A 16,387-nucleotide genomic window follows, 5' to 3' on the forward strand; every position below is an offset into this window, starting at 1 on the left:
AACAAGAAAAAATAAAAAAAATTCCCCTCATGGAGGATATGAGTCTAATAAATAATACTAAAATCACGAGCAACGTAGAACATGTTCATCGTCACTTGGCGTTTCAGTCCAGTAACAATAACATATGAAGACGTACATGACATTATACTATTAGACCGGAATGTCACTGTAAGAGTAAATCTGTCCCATATAAGTCCCACCAACAAGGAGAGGACCCTCTCTGGATCCAATCACTACAGATGCTCCTTTTTTCTCTCAGCATATTTTCTTCTGCTTCCTCGCCTCCTTCAGCTCTTCTTGTTCAATAATCCTTTCTTTTTCAATTATGAGTCTTCTTCTTCACTTTTATTGTTTGTTTTCAAGAAACTTCAGAACCATGAGTCGTCGACGACTATTACAATGCTGCCAAAAACTAGCTCTGGGAAGGCCACGATGTCAACTCCGAGAAAGCATGACGCCGACTCGGCTTTAGAGAAGAAGGATCCGGTAGAATTGGATCCGAAGAGGATCCTTTTCTTCCCCACCAACGCACAAGTTTTGATAACTTTTCAACTTGGCAAGCCTATAGTTAGTAAAACGCGGGACGGGCAGTGCTTCAATTAATTTGTTCTTGTCAGTCGGATTGAATTAAAAATGGATCCTCAATGTGACTACATCACTAGAGAGCAGTTGAAGGCATTAACAAGAATAAATAGGGCCAAGTGAAACAATAGCTTCTTTCTTTTGTAAACATCTCCAGACAACAGGGACCATGGAATTTCAAAACATACAACAGAAATAAAATCTAAGCATTCCATCATTTATTCCTGCTTCCGGGAAGAATCTTTCAGTTGTCCCCTCCTTCGAATCCCCAGGCAGAATCTCAGACGCCATGCGTCAACAACAGACTCCGGCAATGAGCATGCCAAACCCCAGAGTAGAGTGTGCGGCCAGTAAGGAGTGCAACGAGGCTCGTAGCCTATCCAGCGCAAAGCTGCCCGGGCATAGCCGTCAGTTGACGGTACAAAGAAGGAAGACCTCCTAATAGATGCCATCTTTGTTGCCACGTACAATGGAACCTACAAAGAGAAACTTCTTAGTTTTTATAACCTAAACAACTCAAAGCAAAGTGAATACTAACAATCATCCGTAGCGGCAAGCATCCAATGCTCAAGAAGATCAGCTGCCAAACTACGGCAATATGCATACACAGAATCAGGACATATGAGTTCTGCTCGGTGTTCGGCTATATCTCAACATTTGGAGGTTAGATATATAATACACTCGAGCGACTGACACCCTCGCCGACTGCCTTTCACAATCGGTCCAATTCTAATTTGTGTTTACATCAGTTTCATTGCCAATCACATCTGAAAGATGGTTTTTACATTTCCTATATATACATAAACCTGAGATACAATCAGATCATACATGACGTTCATTTCCTATATATGCAGCATGGGAAAGATCCTGATATTTTCCAAGTAAATTGTAAGTCCATGAGGGCATGAAGAAACACTTTGGCAAGGAAGAGCCACTCTGTATTTCACTGCATAAAGATACCCACTTTGTGCAACAACACATGACTGCAATTTTCTATATAATTTGAGAGTTGGCTCAGTTAAGCTTCAATTATTTACAATTTACATAATGTCAAAGTTATGGATCAAATGAATAGTTTTTATTTGCCAAACAAATCGCGGATCAATTATCCGAAAATCTGAAAACTTTACTAAGGGAGCTAGTTAGCATCTCCAATTATAAAAAGAAAAAAAAATGAGTTTTAACGAAACACTCCTAATACTATTCACTTTAACGAAAAATAATATTTTTACTCTAAAAAGTCACTTCTCGTACTATTCACTTACAACACATTTTAGTCATTTGCTTAAAACTCAAAATTTTTAAGCTGTTTTCAAACTATTTTCATTAGTTTTTCTTAAAAAAAAATTGATAAATAAAAAAAGTGCAGAAACAGTACCTGGCACTGCACGTCAATCCCACTTTTCTTGTATTCCACATGGAGGCACCTAGAGAACTGATCGATGTACCTGAAATTAATCACCTGAACAATAAGCACATATGGATCCAGGAAGAGAAACAACAATGTGCGAAACACCGCGAAGGAGTGGGCTCGCAGCTCAGTTGGTCAAGAGCATTCACCTCTAAACCGGAACTCCGAGTTTCATTCTCCCTCCTCCAATACGGCATGAATTAATTAAAAAATAAGTAGAATAACAGGTGCAAAATACTCACGCTTTTGTAGCTGCATAAACAGCATACAAAGGATCCGAGGGGATCACAATAGCAGCACCCGACCCAATGTTTACAATAGCACCTTTCTTCCTCTCCACCATGCCGGGCAAAACAGCCTTAGTAACCTTCGTAGTGCCTTCGACATTAACCTTAATCAAGTTCCTCAGCAGCTCCGAATCCACCTCATGAAAGAACCGAGCATACGGGTACGAAATCCCGACGTTGTTAATCAAAAGTCCCACATCCAACCCTTCAATCGTCTCCCGAATGCGCCTGACGCCGTCGTCGAGGTCGCCCGTGAAGTCGACCACGACGGTCTTGATCTGGGTTTTGCCGTACTTGGCCAGGACAGCGTCCGACGCGTCCTTGAGCTTGTCCGGATTCCGACCGACCAGGATCAGATTGAGCCCCTTCCGGGCCAGTTGGAAAGCGAAGGCCTTGCCAATGCCGTCGGTGGGTCCGGTGACGAGTGCCCAAGATCCGTACTCTTTGAGATTCTTGGCGGGTCTGAGGAAATTGACGTAGACCCATTGGAGGAGAGAGAGGGAGAGTTTGAGGAGAGAGAAAGAGCCGAGAGTGAAGAGCACAAGAACCCAGAAAGGCTGAGCCTTGAGGTGCTCGAATAAGCAGAATTCCATGTTTGTTTTTTTGCTTTGGATCCGAGTTCTGAAACGACAATGGCGAAACTCTGAGATTTGGGTTTTTGGAAATTAAAGGAGTGGGGAGAGAGGAGGGAGTGGCGTGAGGAAGAAGGACATAGCAGGGAGTGAATGGTGGGATTAAATTTATAGAAGCGTCTGAAACTGATAGAGATGAAAAGTTGGACGAAGTAGATCAGCGGAAAATCACCCCAATTAACTGCACCTGGCTTCTCTGCCCTCCCATTTCATATCTTTTTCATACTCTTCTATTTGTAAAGTTATGTCAATATTTTATACTTTTATTATTTTTTGTTTTATTATTTTTATAAAGAAATCAATATAAAATATTGACGTAGTTTAACCGTAACCACAGAAATAAAAGAGGATAGAAAAAGTATGGGATGGGAAGGACAGACAATCCAAGTCCCTGTTTATCGGATTCAATAAGTCTCTTAAATGTCTTAATATAAGTAATCGAGATTTTTTATTTTAAATATTCAATCAGTTGTATTATGATACTTTAATGTGTTAGATTATTTTCTGTCACATGAAAAAATCTATCGTTTCAGGAAAAGACAATTACATTTTACTGTGTTTTGTCCAAGTGAATGAAATTTCCTTGAGTTTGGTTTACGTTGGGGTTTAATTAGAGAGAGATCAAAATTCCCTATTTTATGAAATGATTTTGGCAAACAACAACGTGTTTACAATGATTTCAATAATTGGGTGTTTACAACTTTGGCAAACAAAATTTTTAATTTTCAATAATTATTTGAAGTTTATTTATGCAAAAAATCAATAAAGTTAGTGATCGTTTTGTTCAGACAAAATGAGGTGTAAAAATTACTTTTGAATGTCACGACTTACCATACGAAGAAACATCATCTACACCCAAAAAAATATCGTTAACTCTTTCATTACATACAAGCGATTGTGGGAAGGAGAAAATCGATCAAGAACTTCAAGTGCACATGTAATTTTATCAACTTACTCAAAGTTTGGTGGTGGTTTGACGTCAAGCCGTGGCCAACCTTGTTACAGGCGATACTATCTAAGAATTGCTTCATTTGTTGCAGCTATAAGCAGTTGGGGGACAGTTTTAGAGGGTAAACTAAATAAAACTTGGGCATTATTTAATTAACGTGCACGAACATGCAATAACAATTTGGCCAACGAGTTTTTTTTTATTTTTTATTTTTTCATACAAATAATATTAGAGGTGCGAGATTAAACACAAGATTTCAAGTATTAAACAAACATTCTGAACTGCTCGAGTTACATGTCCGCTTGTGATTTGGATAACTTGTTGAATCTGTATCTTTTGCTTAATTATATCTACATGGATTTCGTTCATTATATTGGCACTTAAAATGTGTGGCTATCAGAATGGCCCAATCTTTATCCTGCTTAAGAAGTAAAAGGGACTGCTGTAACCATTTTTGGTCTTTCCACATCCGAAAAGGAATATAATAGTATAGTTTCTAAACATGATGTTCAAAAAGTTTTTTGCCCATCAAACTAGGTCATTGCACAAAACAACCTTACCGTAAATTATGCACCCAAAAAAATAGTAATGCTATCATAAATCTCTAGTTAAAGAGTAACTCAACAAGGTATCAAATGCAACTCACAATGGACTTTTTTTATTAGTTTCTGAAGATCAGTTATGTCATCTGTAACGTAGCTCACATTTGTGTAGAAGCACCAGGATCAAGTCATCCGCAACGTAGCTTTCATTTTTGAAGAAAAATTTGTACATAAGAAGCTATATATTTTGATCTGACCTGACTTGTGTAAAAAGACAGCCTACCGAAGTTTCCCCTTCAGTTTATGTTGCTAAATTGTTTTGTTTCGTGACTCCTTCAGTTGGCCTCTCTTTCGCATCCCAATGAAAGACTTGAACATGATCGCATTCAGCAACACATCAGGCCCTGAATTTGTTATGAACCACGGCAAAGAATGGCTCAAGTAGGGTATGCACAGATGCTCATAACAAATGCATCTCATGCTTGCTTTGCGATACTTCTCTGGTGATGCAAGGAAGAAGGAAGTTGGCTTCATCCTTGTCATCTTTGCTGCCACCAAACTAGGAATCTGCATTGAATCGTATGCAAGGGGATTATATGGAGGACTTCGTAAATACCACAATCCTAGAAAACAAGTGAAATAAATTCCGTGGATTCGATCTTTTTCAATGAAAATCATCACTGGTAAATCAGCAGCCTAAAGTGATCTTTCTTCCCCCTCAATTTTATCTAAGAGGTCTTTTTATAACCATGTCGTTTTTAGTTTTTAATTTCGTTGTTGTGTTAGAAAAGTGATGTAGGGGAAATGTATAGCAAAAAACACACAAAATGAAAACTATTTGGAGTTTTATATCTACGGCTCAATACTTTAAATTTACACAAATGAAAACAGCCATTTTCACTGAATTCCAAAAGAATAAAGAAGAAAACTTAAAAAAAAGAAAAGAAAAGGAAGAATTAATTAGAACCTGACACTGAATGTCAATTCCTTGCCGCTTGTATTCCAAACTAATGCATTTTGAGAACTTTGATATGAACCTGCCAATACCAGATCTATGTGACAAGTTACAAATTTTACATTGGGCATATTTTCGAGAGTGAGTAGTTTTTAAGTGTGACTGTCACTCCGTCCATCACCGTCTAGTATTAGCAATTCACTCACATTAAACCACGTTTGATAATAAGGCTAATCTAATTGTAACCCATCATTAATATATATATATATATATATATATATATGAAACAAAGGCTTAATTATTAAACTACTTTAAGCAAGAAAACTCACGCTTTGGAAGCAGCATAAAGAGTGTAAAGAGGGTAAGAAGGGAGTGTCTCAAGAGGAAGCAGAACCAATGTTAACAATTGCTCCTTTCTTCTTCCTCAGCATAACTGGAAGCACTGCCCTAGTGATCCACGTGGCAGCCTCCGTGTTCACCTTCACAATGCTCTCCATCAGCTCCAAATCAACCTCATGAAAAAACCTTGCATAAGGGTAGGCCCAGAGCCGGCCTTGAGGGTAGTCCAAGTAGGTGCCCGCTTAGGGTCCCTATTTTGGAAGGGCCCCCAAAAAATTTTTATATCCTGTAATTAACATATAAATATAAACGAAAGTAAGAAATATCATAATTCATTTGCTAATGCAGTGGAAATGTTGGCTTCATTTTTCTTTGGGGTGTTAAGTTCAAAACACGAAGCTGCCTTTCAGTCACTAGATTTTTCTTAATTTTTCTTGTTTTTCAAATTTACAACCAATCCATCTATTCAACTCCCAATCCATATGTTTAAATGCATATAAAGTTATAAAACTCAAGTCTCTTTGCAATCTTTTTTCTTATAACTTCTCATTCTCTCTATTTCTATTGAATGTTTAAACCAACTATTATATGGTCTTAAAGATTGTACTTTAAGGTAATCAAAACTTTGAATTATATATTTTTCTTTTCAATAACTTTTTATTCAATATATTATTTTAATATTCAATTCGTTAGTGTGATGTTGATTTTAGAAAAAAAAAAACAAGAGAAACAATTGGCGTTGAATTTATTATACTCGTCAATCAAGTTTTATTGTTAAAACTCTCTTGATCATCAAGTTTTATTATTCTTCACTCTCAATCTTAAAAAATTGACTGCAAACATTTAGTACATTTGTGTCTAAAAACATGAATCGTCTAATGTTTAAATAATGTTTGTATATTTATCTTCTATTGATATTAATTTTTAATGATATTATATGTGAAAATAGAACTTTTTACGTATTTAGTGAATTCTTCTTTATACAAATCAATATACAAAGAACTAGAATTCAGAGAATTTTAGGGCCCCACTTCAAAGGATCGCCTAGGGCCCCCGAATTCTCAAAGTCGACCCTGGGTAAGCCACCCAGCATTATTTACCAAAATGCCCACATCAATCCCATCGCATCAGCAATTTCCAGCCCACTAAACTTTGCCAGATCAATGGCAATATCCTTGGTGTGAATTTTCTCACCGTATTTTTCGTGCATTTCATTGGCGTTGGCTTCGAGCTTCAAAGGGTTTCGGCCAACTAAAACTACGTTAAGACCCTTTGAAGCCATTTCGAGGGCTAGGGTTTTTCCGATCCCGTCAGTGGGGCCAGTGATGAGAGCCCACGGGCCGTACTCCTTGAGATTCTTTGGGGATCTGAGGAACATGAGCCAGACCCATGTGAGAAAATTGATGAAGGATTTGCAAGGAGAGATGAACCCTAGAGTGCTTACTGCCACTAGGAAAAATTGTTGGAATTCCATTGCCAGCAATTCCAGTAGAGAATTTGGTAGGGTTTCTGGTTTATAATAGGAGCAGTCAGCGAGAAGGAAAATTCATAAGAGGAAAAGGGAAAAGGAATAAACATTCCATTTTTCATTCATACTCTCCCAAATGGTGAAAGTTAGTTCTTATACAACCCTAGAGAAGGAGTGCCCACGATTGGATCACATCACATCACAGCTTCCCATGCCGTTGGATTGAATGATACCGACTCTTACAAAAGAAAAGACAAAATGCCATAAAGGCTAAACACCTAAGTACCATATAGTCCAAGGTCCTAACAGTTTATTAGTAAGAAGGCTTGACGCGGGCAAGAACAATTCAAGACGACATTTCTAAAAGGGTGCAGACTAGTAGCAAACTCTAGATGCCAGTGCAACTGGCAATGTGTGCCAAATGCCACGAGGGTGATATGATTTTTTTCGAAAGGTTCCTTAGTAAAATATTGGCTTGATTACAGCTAGCTAGGCTTCGATTAAACTCAATTGTTTTCTCACTTTGTCTCATAAAACTTAAAATGTATCACTTAACCCTCTAAAAGTCTATTTCTTGTCGCAACTTACCCCTTCATCAACTCCGTTAACTAATTCATTAAAAATTCTGGCAAAGTGAGAAAACAATTGAGTTGTATGAAGCGTAGCTATAATTAATTAAGCTTAAACCATTACAATTGGTAATTGCAAGTAAACATAATAGATGCTACTAAAATAGGTGACTATCACGTCAATTGCACTATGATTTAATAATATTTTTCTAATTATTATGAGACATTTTAAATTTGATTATCATGAATGACGAGTTTGATTTGCTAGTCTATTACGAGGATGCATAAATCTTCGCTCTTAATATAAAAAATAAAAAAATAAAAACACATTTTCTCGAATTAATGAACATCACATCATATCACATCACATGTTTTGTTTTATGAAAGCACATCATGTATTATATATAACTAATGTAAATGAACGACAAATTTATGCATAAGTCTAAATTTAGTAACCGATTGGTGCGAACCAAATTAAAAAAAACGTGACAATGTTCCCATAACTCACAATAATTTTCCTATTCATATAAGTCCTTTGTGAATTTGCTTCTTATTATATTATTACTTAATTACTGCAAACCAAATACACATCAAATTAACAAACCTCACAATCTCAACCAAAACAAAGAACGTACACAATGGAGTTTCATGGTATTCGTGTTGTTTGTTGCATCCTTTTCAATTGGCCAATCTTTCGCAACCGAAGGGTGTACCAAAAACACACAGCAGTCACAAACGCATCGGGCAATGTACGTACTATGAGCCACTGCACAGAGTGCCCCCAGTAGGGCGAACAATGGTGCTCATAGCCAATCCATCGCATGCTTGCCTTCCCGTACGTCTCTGGTGATGGGAAGAAGAAGGGAGTTGCCTTAACCATTGTTAGCTTTGTTGCCACGAACATAGGAATCTGGCACTGAATGTCAATTCCATGCTGCTTGTATTCCAAACTAATGCTTCTTGACAACATTGAAAGGTACCTATATAACATGACGCATACATTCTTAATCATATAAGCGGTTTAATATACGAGAAAATGTTCATTTCAAAAGATAACCAGTTATACTGAAGACTTTCTCAAATCGAAAGTTCGTAAAATTAACTGGGCTTAATTTTCAAGAGGGTCAAGACATATTTGCACAGACATACTAATCGTCTAACCACGAGATATGAAAATATGAAATGAAGTTTGGTAAGAACCGATATACACCCAAATCCTAATCCCATTTTCACAACTTAAATTAATTTGAAGCAGAATGTTGATTGAAAAAAAAAAAATAAATAAATAAAATTAAGCATGAAATGAACTCACGATTTGGAAGAAGCATAATTAGTGAATAGAGGAAAAGAAGGGACCGCATGAGAGGCAGAGCCAAGATTGACAATTGCTCCTTTCTTCTTCTTGAGCATACCTGGAAGCAATGCCTTAGTGATCCACGTCGCAGCCTCCATGTTCACCTTTATGCTCTCCATCACCTCCAAATCATCCACCTCATGGAGGAACTTACCAAATCTGTAAGCCACTCCTGCGTTATTTACCAAAATACCGACATCGAGCCCTTTTATCTCTTCCTCTATGGCATCAGCTATTTCCTCCCCACTAAACTTGGACAAGTCCATAACAATGTTCTTAACATCAATTTGTCCACCATATTTTTCACGTAATTCGTTGGAGGTAGCTTCAAGCTTTGAAGTGTTTCGATCAAGCAAGACTAGGTTAAGACCCTTTGAAGCCATTTCGAAGGCAAGGGCTCTACCGATACCATCAGCAGAGCCCGTAACGAGAGCCCAGGAGCCATACTCCTTGAGATTCTTTGGGGGTCTCAAGAACATGACCCATACCCACCTGAGAAAACTGAAGGAGGATTTGCAAAGAGAGATGAATCCTAAAGTGCTTGCTGCCGCTATGAAAAGCTCATGCAGTTCCATTGTAGGTACTGAATCTACTGATCAGTTTCTCTTTTAAAATGAAGGACTTCGTTTTGTAAAGCGACTGCAGGACAAGTTTGAGTCGCTGAAAAAAGGGACCGTGCTATTAGGTATGATATTCAGAAGAGAGAAAGGTCGTTGGATGAAAAGAAAGTAGTTGGACTGGATGAAAAGAAAGTAATTGGATATTGCAACGCTAGTGGGTGACAAAACCATACTTCTATGACTGTGGGCGGAACCATGGTCCACCGTCAATAATATTGACGTTGTTTCAATTTAATCAACTAACATTAGTTGTTGGATATTACCGCAAAAGGTTTTAATGATACTTGAGGCGGAAATTTTTATATATTAATTGTTTTTTTTTTTTTATATGACTAATGTGGAATCCTATTCTTCAACATATTTCCTCACAAGTGGCCATACGGGGTCACAAGAAAAACCAATCCCTACATCAAGAACTGGTTGCAACTTATGGACAAAAATGTTGTTTATCTTATAAAAGTTGTTTATCTTACGAAAGAAAATTTGTTGTCATTTATAAAATTTTATATATGACTTGAAAGTTGATAATATAATTTAATTTGTATATTTTATTTGTAAATTTAATCTCCTTAACATTATTTTTTTTTAGTGGGGATATAGCCACTGCTGGGCCTTACATCGGAAATCCCCCTTTTCTTTAAACCAATGGAGAGGCGCCAAGCCTCGAGAGTCGGGAGCAGAGCGCAAGAAGCACCATTGGTCCGAGTGAGCATAGATTTTTTTTGGGACAGGTGCATGAAGTAGTACATCATGTGTCATTATATAAATAATGAGATATGTATGCTAAAAAAATTAATAATTTAAAATATAAAATTTCTCATAACTTCTATTAAAATAATAACTTAAAATATAAAATTTCTCATAACTTCTATTAAAACATATGATGTACCATTTATATTTCTGTCACAATTAAAAAATTTTCCTGAGTGAGCCCAAACTGTATGCAACAAGCTTAGCCAATCCGCTGAACCGCAGCCTTTGCATGAGCATCTGGCGTTGGTATGAAGAGGGACGACCTCTGGATCGAAGCAACCATTGGCGCCAATTTTGTTGCTGTATGATATGATACCTGACCTTGCACATCAAATAGTATAATAGTAGATTATGCTATTGCATGCATGAAATATAAACAAAAAACTCATTAGTAGTTAGGTCAAAGGGTTTTATTCCACAGCAGTACACGTCACGTATAGGCACCCATAAAACTGCGTGCAGTAGATAGCAGAGGAGTTGCTGAATGCAGTTAATAAGTTGGTTCGCTTCCAGAGATTTTTCAGTTTGTCAAGAATAGAAGATAAAATATTATATGTCATTATATAATTCGAGAAGTACTTGAAACCAAAATTCCTTTAATTACATAATATTTGGTATTCCGTTTCATGTTCTAAACACACTACACGTTAGAAAATTTATGGCCTCACGGACCCCACTTTCATAAGGGGCATGTTAGGTCCGCTTTTGTCCAGAAAACAAGTGATTAGTTACGGGTTCATGTTCCTATCCCTATATATAAGCATGAATGACGACCAGCTTTTCATTTTAAACCACAAAGCTGACAGTTTTAATCTTCATATAACATTTTAGAATAAAAAGATAGTCGTAAAAGTAGAATAAGGTCTGGCTTAAGCGGTTGGTAATCCCCCATATAATATACCGTTGGTTTGATTTGGTAATTTGGTTTTATTAATGAAGTGTTTGATTAAGAGAAGATGGTCATGAGATATTGAAAGTGATTACCATAATTGCATTTCCTAGGGTTTGTGAAGACTCTGAGGCCACGTCCGGAAGAGAGGGTGTGGATTATACATGTTCACCTGTAATATTCATCTAGTTTTCTTGAAGTGTGATCCGAATAACTTTGGAGAAGAGTTTATATACATACATACATACATATATATATATATATAGTTGCAGCTTTTATTGTTGAGATCTGGCATTGGCATTGCGTTGGGGAGACTATTGTAGTTGTGGTCCGTGAACTTGCACCCTAGTTTAGGAATGCACGAGTCCTGGTAAAAACTTAGCTGCAAGCCTGCAACGGGTTTCCGTATCCCTCTTCTTGTAGTTTTCCTCATCATGTGATTAGAGAGATGAAGAAAGAAGAGGGTATGAAACCCCGTTGCATGCAAGTTCTTCCAGAGCCCTTGAGGATGCTTCCTCTCCATAACTATAACATGATGATTCACAACAGCGACAAACTATTTGTGCTTGAAAAATAAGAAGATTATTGGAGAATCATTGCTTCAATTGTTAGAAGGTAGTATAACTCATAATACGTGAAAAGGTTGTATTTACACATCAAGTGACGCTAAGCCTTCATAAACTAGCTAGAATAAAACACTTCTTCCTGTGTCTGGGAATCACCACAAAAATTTGCTATACTTTCATGAAACTTCCATCTCTTCTTAATCGTCAGTTAGTTTTGTTTATGCCGGCCAAGCAATAATGTTGTCGGAATCTTCACAAAACAATAGCACCTTGTGATCCATCAAACTTCCAGTTATCATATACCTTTCCATGATACTTGGCTCACAGTAGGCCTTGGTGCTGAGTGTTACAGCAATAATCATGATTCTTGTTCTTGGTGAAATGGATCATCAACACCGTGTGCAGAACTCAACCTGGGAGTGGGAGAGTGGTTCCAACGTGTCATCTGTTTCAGCTCATGAGATCTCGTACTCGCTTCTTCTTTGAACTTCGTGAAGTACATCGATGACCAGAAATCTTTTGCCAAGTTCTTCACGAAGAGGGTAAAAAAAGAGAAAGAAAAGCTTAGAAATTTTCTGCTGTAATATTGAACTAATTAGAAGTCAGTTAAAGAAAAAGTTGTCTGAAAAATTCATCCTACCGTTTTCATCAATTGTATCAGCTCATTTAAAGCATCATGAAAAAGATTTGGTTGTGCCAGATTGGAAGTAGTCAAAATCGCTTGTCTGCTTCGGTGAGAAATGTTAACTTCCATTGCTGCACCTGTATGGTCGACATTGAAATACATACACACACTTATGAGAGTTTAGTTAACTCCAAGTTATTGTGAGACTAGGTTGAAAAAAGTAAATTCATATCGTTACGCAACTCAGTTAAAAGGTAGATTTTCACTGACGCGATCACAAACCTGCAATTATGTACTTGTCAATGATATGCCTTGCCATGTAAATCCTTCTTACAGGATCATCCGCTGGTATTTTACCAAGTTCATGCACTTCCTCATAAAAATGGACATTCTCCCCTGCCAAACAACTGTGAATAAACGAACAAATAGATTAAAATAAATACTCCACACAATTAATTATTTATTCCTTATCACAATTGTCTCTACAAATAGATCCCACTGAAAGCTCGTGATAAAAAACGTATAATCTTTGGAGGTTCCATTTGGCTGGATAAATTTACATTCAACCTTTGGGCAATTCGTTAATTCTTTTCAGTTAGCTTTAGGAGAAAGTCGTGTTCTGTACTCAAGAGGTTATTCTGGCATAATAATTATCATTGCAAATGTATTTCAAAATATGTAACTTTGGGAAGAACGGAATACCTGTCTGCAAATTTCATGAAGGACTCACGGAATCTTTTGTTCATAAGAAGTTTATCAAGTGGCTCATCTGGACCTATCACAGGTGCTGGTTCCCTTGGCAATAGCATTCCGCTGTTAGGAATCCCCAGAGCCTGACCCATTGTCTCAAATGATAGGGGCTCCCTTTTCCTCAAGCTGATTTGTGACAGAAGAGGTTGTGAACTTGATATCGAAAAGAAAGCTAAGACAAGAATGCTTGCCTATAATATATACCTTAGAAATGTTAGCACACGCATGACACATGAATAAGACTTTTACACAGAACATAACACGCAAAGGTACTACCGGATGATAAATCATACCATAACTAAGAGCACAAATCTTGAGGCAACTTGAAGATATGAGATATCTTCATGAATTTCATTCAAAAAGTAAGCAACAACCCATACTCCTGGAAGCAATAAGGAGAAACCAGTTAAAAGCAGGGTAAACAAGTTGTAATGATTCAATTAACCATATATTACTGATATATTACAGCCTTAATCAGCTTACAAGATAGTTGAGAAACAATGATGTAGTTTTCTGTAACATTATAGTTTCTTTCACAATATCTAAAAGCAGATGTGAACTAGCCTTTGTAGCATCCAAGGAAACAAATGAAAATGCTTGTACGGCCTTTAATTTTTTTTTTTTTTTGTCAAACCAGTAAGGCCTATATAACAAGTCCACATTCGGGACCACTTGTCATTCAAACTAAAGAAATCTAATCTGAATTGGATTAAGATGAACAACTCCTTCATCGGAAAAATTAAAAAGTATCATTTTTGACATTCATCGAACTAACCAAAAACAGATCACAGTGGTGTACCAATAGAAACGGCTGAGACAAGTATTCCCCGCCAGAGGTCTCTAAGTTCGTCAAACCTGAACTCTATATGCCAAATAGCCCCCGTGAATCCTACCAAAATGGCAACATACAATGTGTGGAGGGACATGACTGGGATGGTCCACTGAATTCCCATGTGGCATCGATTATTTAGAGGCCTTTTGACCTGGATAACTACAAATCATACAAGACAGATTGTGTAAGACACAGGCATTTGAAGTGGATATCCAAAGTATTTATCAATTCAGAGAGCCTTACAAGCAGCCCCAGCAATCCATGGCATGAGAATTAGTGGAAGAAATATATAAGACCTGATTGGTGGTAGACACCTCCTGAAAGATTAATTGCACATAAGTGGAGCACAAACCCAACACAAATGCAACCTAAATCTCTTTCTTAATCGGTTTTGGTTCTACAGCTTAATTTTCTCATTAAATACTTGACGAGTTGCAGCCCAATTGTAATACTGAGCTTTATACTGCAACAATAATTTCTCAAGTACGTAAAATGTATGCTTACTTTACAAAAATGTAATACAGTTGGAAGGCCTGTGATATGCGGCAGCTCAGTAGTAAACCAAAGCCAAGCGGAGCTTCAATCCAGACTGAAAGCAAAAAGATTCTTCAAAGAGTACACAAAACTATAAATTTCACAAACGAGAAACTGTACGATTAACTTCAAAGTCATGATAAAATGAGTAAACAACCTCCCCAAAAATAGCAAGAATGCCACCAATATGTCTTCTTGAATTTCAGAAAAGTGAGAGACATCTGCAAGAAACATGCTCTATTTATAAATGGTAACAAAAGAGCCCCACAACACAACTTATAAAAGCTGAAGTTATTAAGACCAGTATTGATGGGTTACTGAACATAGAAATCGATAATTACCACAAGCGACAACAGAAGGTTTAAGCTGGCATAAATTTGAATCACTGGAATCCAAAAGCTACTGCGTTTCGGAAGAGGAATTTTGAGAACGGCAAAGGGCAAGATTACCCGTGAAAGAAGCCTGAAAGAAAGAAACCAACAATACAAAAGGACTGGAGTTAGTATATGAGCGAGTTTGGTCAGTGTTAGAGTATAGTAATCATAGAATAACTCAGACACATGAGCAAACAAATCAGCAGATACAATCCGGAAATTCTATAATTTCTTTCCATTCATTCACTATGAACAATGAGGTCAACAACTTTGCTTATCAGACTTTGAACATCAAATTGTACTTCTTGCCAAACTAACTAACTCATAGAAAGCTAAAGGTTATAGAATTGTTACCCTATTGCTAATTTCACATGGAAATTTCAAATCTTCTGCTTTAACTCAAATTTCTCTCTGAGACATAAAAGATCAAACAGAAACCCAGCAAGCAGTATCTTAAAACAAAACCCACCAAAGCAAACTAATATGCAAACAACCAAGACAACCCATTAAACTGTGATGAATTTAATCAGATATAGACACCCACTAGAACCAGAAAAACTTACAGAATGAAGCAGACGGCGGATATGGCGACGGCCAAGTAGTCGCTGGCACAGCCACCTTCCACTGCGCAGCTTGCCATTTTCTTTGCATTTACCCAACAGGGTAGTTCGAGTTTTACCCAGTACGTTTTTAGGATCCGAAATCAGAAGAATTTAGGACGCCCCGCCCAACAAGTCACCAGCTCCAAGGCTCGTCCTTTTTCTGGTGGGGTGCAATTGGAAAATGGCGGCTTGGTGTTCGAACATGATGTTTGACCAGAAGGGAACAGTGGAAATATTGTGTTCGTTTGTTGACAAAATCGAAGACTCGAAGATTGCAAAGTGTACACGTGAATGGTTAAAATGCCCATCACTGCTGCCGTGAAAAACACACCAGGTTTCTTGTATAGAGAAATTTTTTATCGTGATCAGAACACTCTGATGATACATAACTTGTTTTTATAGAAATTGTAAGAAATTTTATTTTTGAAGTTATTAATTTTTTAACACATATATCCTATAATTTGTATAGTGATACGTGATGTATCACCCCATTTACCAGTCACATTGAAAAATCTCTCCTATGGATGAAGGGTGGATCCCATCGCTTGTCTTGCTGCGAGAATTTTTCATTGTGACTGAAACACAAGTGGTACATCACTTATTTTTACTAAGTGGTGGAAAATTTTATTTTTTAAGTTATTAACTTTTTAACATATAAATTTCACAATTTGTATAATGACACGTAATGTACTAACTCGTGTTCCGGTTGAAAAATGCTACATAGCCTACATTCTCAAAGAGATCAGATTTACGC

At 37.2% G+C, this 16,387-nt stretch overlaps 3 protein-coding genes across 3 annotated transcripts; all 3 read right to left on the bottom strand.

Moving 5' to 3' along the window:
- Positions 1-692: 692 nt before the first annotated feature.
- LOC125471614 (very-long-chain 3-oxoacyl-CoA reductase 1-like) lies at positions 693-3,113 on the bottom strand. Its single transcript, XM_048572251.1, has 3 exons — positions 2,236-3,113; positions 1,961-2,030; positions 693-1,058 (listed from the first exon to the last, which is right to left on the bottom strand). The coding sequence occupies exons 1-3, from the start codon at positions 2,871-2,873 to the stop codon at positions 801-803; spliced, it is 966 nt and encodes a 321-aa protein (XP_048428208.1). The 5' UTR covers positions 2,874-3,113; the 3' UTR covers positions 693-800.
- A 5,095-nt stretch (positions 3,114-8,208) lies between these two features.
- LOC125471319 (very-long-chain 3-oxoacyl-CoA reductase 1-like) lies at positions 8,209-9,787 on the bottom strand. Its single transcript, XM_048571607.1, has 2 exons — positions 9,047-9,787; positions 8,209-8,714 (listed from the first exon to the last, which is right to left on the bottom strand). Exons 1-2 carry the CDS (start codon positions 9,661-9,663, stop codon positions 8,381-8,383), a joined length of 951 nt encoding a protein of 316 aa, XP_048427564.1. The 5' UTR covers positions 9,664-9,787; the 3' UTR covers positions 8,209-8,380.
- Positions 9,788-11,909: 2,122 nt separating this feature from the next.
- On the bottom strand, positions 11,910-15,865 carry LOC125471290 (regulator of G-protein signaling 1-like). Its single transcript, XM_048571541.1, has 11 exons — positions 15,595-15,865; positions 14,999-15,119; positions 14,815-14,878; positions 14,628-14,712; positions 14,367-14,440; positions 14,091-14,282; positions 13,585-13,673; positions 13,244-13,482; positions 12,824-12,948; positions 12,557-12,678; positions 11,910-12,445 (listed from the first exon to the last, which is right to left on the bottom strand). Exons 1-11 carry the CDS (start codon positions 15,669-15,671, stop codon positions 12,275-12,277), a joined length of 1,359 nt encoding a protein of 452 aa, XP_048427498.1. The 5' UTR covers positions 15,672-15,865; the 3' UTR covers positions 11,910-12,274.
- Positions 15,866-16,387: the final 522 nt, after the last annotated feature.

The sequence above is a fragment of a genome, unplaced genomic scaffold, assembly GCF_019419815.1.
Source record: "Pyrus x bretschneideri cultivar Hongxiangsu unplaced genomic scaffold, Pyrus_bretschneideri_v1 Contig6, whole genome shotgun sequence".
Lineage (NCBI taxonomy): Eukaryota > Viridiplantae > Streptophyta > Magnoliopsida > Rosales > Rosaceae > Pyrus > Pyrus x bretschneideri.